Consider the following 6667-nt stretch of genomic DNA (forward strand, 5'->3'; position numbering starts at 1 on the left):
GGACTGCTGTGGAGATTACATTATAAAGCAGAATGAAGACATCCTATTGTCAAATAACTAGCATTGACATTTGTTAATAAACTTGCATGCACTACTCTATACTGAAAATTTGTAAGAAATAAAATAACATGTTTATTTTGGTGTTTGTGTGTGTGCAGTAGTTGGAAAATGCTTTTAAATGTTGGTCTAGAGCCCAATAGGATCTGACAGGGGCAACATTAAGTGTGCAATACCAGGGGACCTTTAATATAGTGCCATTACAGTAATTTTCTTTTGGGGGCATATCAAACTGCTTTAAATTAAGATATGCAGCTTCACACTTATCCCCCATTTCCTCTCAGGTCCTGACTAGTCAAACTAACTTTAATTTTATGTGGAGTGATTCTTCCACTTGACAGCACGTTCAAACCAAACTATATTACTGCGTGTGGGTGATGCTGTCATGCAGCAACATTCAGCAGGACACAGGTGTTGATACAAGTTTGGTGAAAACCGATTGGTGGAGTCTACAGATAGCTCAATCGTTTAGTTTAGGGAATAGATTCAGGGGTGACAGTGGGCCGGTAGTGGCTTGTATAGCCCACATTAAAAAGTGCTGCGGCGGCGCTTTAACGCGGTACCCCTTCCATGTCGGTGACTCTACCGTCAGGGCCGCCGCCAGGGGAGGCAAAAGGGGCAACTGCCCCCGGGGCCGACGATATAAAAGGGCACGGGGCTGCCGTGGCCAGAGCCCCGGCCCCTTTTAAATCGCTGCTGGAGCCCGGCAATGCAGCTGGGCGAGGCTGACCCCTTCCAGGGGCTGGAGCCGGCCCCATACTGGTAAGAATTTAGTATCACTTTCCCCCTTGAATCGGTTTAATCTTTTAAAACTGGCCTGCTTGACTAAAGTTTGAAAATCCATCCTAACGCTACTTACTTGAGTAAGTAAATATCATTAGTTTCACCCTGGGAGTAGGGAAAAGTAGATTGGGCAGTTAGGCGCATGATGATTTTGCAAGGTTCCCTGTATTTAGTTACCTGCAGTGTAACTTGTTTTCTTTCAATAGTCTCAAATCTGTCTCTGCTGCTCCTCGCCTTTCACATAGAATCACAGAACTTGAAGAGACCTCAAGAGGTCATCTAGTCCAGTCCCCTGCACTCAAGGCAGGACTAAGTATTAACTAGACCATCCCTGACAGGTGTTTGTTCAACCTGCTCTTAAAAATCCCCAATGATGGAGATTTCACAACCTCCCTAGGCAATTTATTCCAGTGGTTAACCACTCTGACAGGAAGTTTTTCCTAATGTCCAACCTCAACTGCTCTTGCTGCAATTTAAGCCCTCTGCTTCTTATCCTAAACTCAGTGGTTCAGAACAATAATTTTTCACCCTCCTCCTTGTAATAACCTTTTATGTACTTGAAAACTGTTCTCATGTTTCTCCCATCTTCTCTTCTCCAGACTAAACCCATTTTTTTCAATCTTTAATCATTTTTGTTGCTCTTCTCTGGCCTTTCTCCAATTTGTCCACATCTTTCCTGAAATGTGGTGCCCAGAACTGGACCCAATACTCCACTTGAGGCCTAATCAGCACAGCATAGAGCCGAAGAACTGATAGTTCCTTCCTAAGTGGAGTACTTTGCATTTGTCCTTATTTACTTCAGACCATTTCTCCAGTTTGTCCAGATCATTTTGAATTTTAATCCTATTCTCCAAAGTGCTTGCAACCCCTCCTAGCTTGGTATTGTTCACAAACTTTGTAAGTGTACTCTCTCTGCCATTATCTAAATCGTTGATGAAGATATTTAACAGAACCGATCCCTGTGGGACTCCACTCGTTATGCCTTTCCAGCATGACTGTAAACCACTGATAACTACTCTCTGGGAATGATTTTCCAACTAGTTATGTGCACCCACCTTATAGTAGCTCCATCTAGGTTGTATTTCTCTAGTTTGTTTATGAGAAGGTCATGCAAGACATATCAAAAGCCTTACTAAAGGCAAGATATACCATATCTACTGCTTCCCTCCCCCCCAAGCACAAGGCTTGTTACCCTGTCAAAGAAAGCTGTCAGGTTGGTTTGACGCTATTTGTTCTTGACAAATCCATACTGTTATTTATCACCCCATCTTCTAGGTGTTTGCAAATTGATTGCCTAATTATTTGCTCCATTATCTTTCCAGGTACAGAAGTTAAGCTGACTGGTCTGTAATTCCCTGGGTTGTCCTTATTTACCTTTTTATAGATGGGCACTATATTTGCCCTTTTCCAGTCTTCTGGAATGTCTCCTGTCTTCCACATGCTGAACCTCCTCTTTCACAAGCATCCTGTGCTCCTTCTCATGTCCTCAATTCACTTCTCCCCTCAAAAAAGTGAATTACAGGAGCTGGCTTCTTTGTGGAACTGTAACCTTACAAACATCTACTTGTCCCTGGTAACAGTCTCATTTTACAGTTAGGGAAATTGAGGCAGAACTATTGGGGCATGTCACCCTTAAGTTACAGTGCCTACTCATCGTATAGTTTTTTGATTAAAGGTAGATAAACCTGAGACAGGGCACTCCCTCTTACATATAAACAACTCAGCATACAAGGCTGAGAGGAAGCTTTGCTGGACAGGAGAACTTACCGAAAAAATAGAACAAGCTGGCGTTTTAAAAAGGTTTATTTAAAAATATTTTCTTCCACTTGTCTGAGTAACCAACATTAATGGGTCCAACCATATCTATGAAAAGACCTCTTGTGAATCAAGGACTTTCATCTAATAACATGGACCAGTTTTTTGGGGGTGTGAGGAGAGGCTATGAAGTCTGCCTCAGTTACTGAAGCACCTCGTCTGTCAGCAAATTGCCTCATCTGTTAAATCAGGCTGTGGCTTTGTCTTTCATGGCAGCTTTATATTTGCCCGTCATCTCTTTAGGCAGCGGTACTAGACCAGGGCAGGGAACCTGGCCTTCAATTTCACACATACATTCCCGCAGGTGATATTTTTTGGGTCCAAAGGTTGCAGGATGAGAGAGCTGCTTTTTCTCTTGCTCCTCTTTTTTTAGTGTTTCCCTAGAAGAGGAAAAACAATTAGCTATTAAGAAGGCTGGATTTCTTCCTCTCTTCCACCTGCCCCCCGCTGCCTAAAAAGAATGGTGATGCATTTTTTTTTATACACCAAGATTTCAAAGGGCAGCATCTCACACAGTAATGGCTGCTAGCAGCCAAACAACCTTTCCAGGACTGACTTGTAGAAAGAATTCCCATTCGCTTAGCTTGGGGCAGCTTTACTTTGTCAATGGCACATTTCTCTCAGCCACAGGGGGGAGATCAGGTCCCCTTTCTTCTAAACCAGGGGTATATCAACTCATCTAGATATTTGCCTAGTTTTACAAGAGGCTACATAAAAAGCACTAGCGAAGTGAGTACAAACAAATTTCATAGACAATGATTTGTTTATACTGCTCTGTATACTATACCCTGAAATGTAAGTACAATATTAATAAATATTCCAATTGATTTTATTATATGGTTCAAAATGAGAAAGTAAGCAATTTTCCAGTAATAGTGTGCTGTGACACTTTTGTATTTTTAGCTCTGATTTTGTAAGTTTAAGTGAGATGAAACTTGGGGGTACACAAGACAAACCAGACTCTTGAAAGGGGCACAGCAGTCGGGAAAGGTTGAGAACCACTGTTCTAAACCTCCTGGTTTAAGAGGCCCTGTCCACTTTCAACCCATCAGGCAGTGCTGTGACATTACAGTTCTATCAGAGACGAGACAATGACTCCTCAGGTTGTGAAGTATGTTTACTTACTCGCTTTTACCCAAGATTTTTTTAACGTGCTCCACTATCTCTTTGTTGCTTTTATCTTCCACATCAACCAAGACTTGCTCACCACTATCTGTAGAGGAAAGAGGTACAGAATAGGTATCAACAGGTGACTACCCAGAAGTGTCTACCATTTCGTATTAGATGGAGTAAATATTTGAAGGCGTAACGCACCAGCAAGACAGTCACAAGCAGCACAACGTGCTACCTGCTCCTTGGTCAGTAACCTCACTTTTGTATGCAGCTCTCAAGGATGCAAGCTAAACTGTTAAAGGGGTCTTAGGGTGGGTGTTAGCAGGTAAAACTCAGTTCCCTGTAAACATTATTCCTTTATACGATAGGGCAGAGCTAGGAACAGAGCCCAGGTCTTCCAAGTCCCAATCTAATGCACTATCCACTAGGCCACACTGCCTCCCTACAAATGGATCTCATGACCAGAAAGCCATGTGGGAAGCCACAACCCTAATCCATCAACCCCACATCTGGGCTAGTAAAAGAGAGCCACTGGAAGGCTTTACAGATGCAGCATATGTATGATGTGAGGTCCTTATTAAGATTACCCTTGTAGTAGACTGTTACTGTTCTGCAGTTATGGAACAAACCCCTACAGCTTAAAATAGCGACACTGAAGTGCTGTGAGCCGGGAACACTGTAGAGCTTCTTTTAAATATCAGCACAACGGGTGAGCCAGTGAGTCTGGAGCACCCACTAGTTATACAAGGTGCCTCAGGTCTTTGCTCTCTAGGACCTTTTAAAGGGTGAGATTGCAGTTACCCTATCATAAGACATCCTTGGCAGTGCCTGGATGTCTGACACCCCCTGAGAATCACAGTCAGTATAAGGTGGCTAGGGCACCCAGCAGCTTGTGGGAGAGGAGAATCTGCTCCGTTAATTTGGGTGGGGGGCCCCACGGGAAGGGGTGCCCAGCACTCCAAGATAAAGGCACTTACCTAAATAGAACCTTAGAAACGGCGAAGGGGTCATGTTCTTAAACATCACGATCTGGACCCAGGGGTTTTTGTACTGAATCTGAGGGATGTTGAAAAACACAAATTTTCTAGGGGGGAAAGAAAGCCAGAGGCTCTTTTAGCGAGCAGGTCAGCGTAAACACACACAGCCCTTCAGAGGCCGGTAGCAACATCTGCCCCCACCCCCCAGCACAGACAGTGCAATTCACAGCCAGAGCGCAGGGCCCCAGGGATTGGGGAAGAGGGGGGGGGTAGGCTCTGAAGCCCCCCCACCGAGGCTGCACTCACCTGGTCCCCACCCCAGGGCGGGCTACCCGGCAGCCTCCTCTCCCCGCCGCTGCACTCACCTGGCCCCCTCGCTCAGCTGCCCCGCGGTGTTGTAGTTCACAGTCATCACCTTCACCGCGCTCTTGAGGACGATCTCCCCCTGGCTCAGGTACTGCAGGGTCCTGCGGATGGGGAACCGGCCCTTCATCGGCATAGCTGCAGCTGGCAGGGGGCTCCCTCGGGCACAGCCCGCACGCGGCGGGCCCGGCTGCTCAGCCCCGCAGCCCCCAACGCACGGGGGAAATAAGGCGGCTGGGCCCGGCAGGAAGGGAGAGGAAACACGTGCTCTCCACCCCTGCCGCAGAGCGCTACGGGAGACGTAGTTTCGCTGCCCCAGGCTAGGGAAGCGGGGCGAGGGGATTTGCAGGTGCAATGGTGGGAAGAGGAACAGGGTGTGCGTGTGTGTGAAAGGAAATAATGCGGGGACCGGGCGATAGGGAGGAAGGAAGGAAGAAGAAAAGAATTAGGGGGATGGTGAGTAGAGAGGGGGCAGCCCTAAGAGACGGCTGCAGTCTGAGTCACCTCCCTGGCTCTCCTATGCATCTGTTTGCTTAACGTAGTGACCGGGTAGTGCTTCTTAACTGTTTGTTGTAGGATTGATTCAGCTGCCTGTTCGTATTCACATTACCTCTCATCAGTATTGCTTAGGTCACCAGGTGGGGTTCCATTGAATTAACCCCAGGAGGAGTTGGTGGCCTTAAAAATAAATACTGAAAAATAAAGCATTATCCAGCCTGGTACATGGGCATCAGAGTTCCCCAGCTGCTAGAGTGAAGAGATTCCATGAGACTTCAGCTTTGTTTCTTCGTTTTGTTTTTTCTCTTTTTTTAAAAGCAAGCTTCTAGCCCTCTTGGGTGTGAATAAAAGCTTGAAAATGAAGTTTGTGCATTTAAGTGCTCAGAAATCAGAAGGCAAATAAAGAGCCTAAAATTTACTATTTTAAACAAATCTTGTTACTTTTGAACTGTTGGCAGGACTTTTTGTGTGTGTGCGTGCGCTTGACTCATGATTTTGGAAAAGCTGGACTTGGCAATACTGATTTACTAGTATAGTTGTCAGGGTTCAGTAATTACTACAAGCAGTGGGTTGAAGAAAGGTGACTATAATCAGTGAAAACCACTGAAACATCAAGACCTTGTTTTAGAAGCCAACAGCGTAAATCAATGACAGCTTGTATGTCGTTATGCATGTATGTAGTTAACACTGAAATCAGGTTATGCATGTATGTAGTTAACACACTTGTTTATGGGGCGGTGATCTGTGATTAGAGCAGGATACTGGTAGTCAGGACTTGTGGGTTCAATTCTTCTCTCTGCTACTTACTAATTAGGTATATGAACTGTTGAAACCACAGCTACCCTGTGCCCATTTCTCTACTTGCTTGGGTTGTGATCTACTTGTTCATAACACACTTTGCAGTTATGTAGCACTTTTTGTCCAACCATTTTGAGGTATTACTAATGTCTAGTAGTTTAACAGTCAAAATTGGTGTGGAAAGGGGTTTAATTCAATGTTATTTACACAATATGACCTTGAGGATTGATACTCTGATCCAGGAGCATTTCCATAGTTGGGTG

General features: G+C 45.0%; 1 protein-coding gene across 1 annotated transcript; it reads right to left on the reverse strand.

The window, feature by feature from the left end:
• Positions 1 to 2625: 2625 nt before the first annotated feature.
• MRPS25 (mitochondrial ribosomal protein S25) lies at positions 2626 to 5374 on the reverse strand. The gene is made up of 4 exons (XM_034775028.1): positions 5111 to 5374; positions 4746 to 4852; positions 3781 to 3868; positions 2626 to 3035 (listed from the first exon to the last, which is right to left on the reverse strand). Exons 1-4 carry the CDS (start codon positions 5242 to 5244, stop codon positions 2843 to 2845), a joined length of 522 nt encoding a protein of 173 aa, XP_034630919.1. The 5' UTR covers positions 5245 to 5374; the 3' UTR covers positions 2626 to 2842.
• Positions 5375 to 6667: the final 1293 nt, after the last annotated feature.

The sequence above is a fragment of the Trachemys scripta genome, chromosome 7 (genome assembly GCF_013100865.1).
Source record: "Trachemys scripta elegans isolate TJP31775 chromosome 7, CAS_Tse_1.0, whole genome shotgun sequence".
Lineage (NCBI taxonomy): Eukaryota > Metazoa > Chordata > Testudines > Emydidae > Trachemys > Trachemys scripta.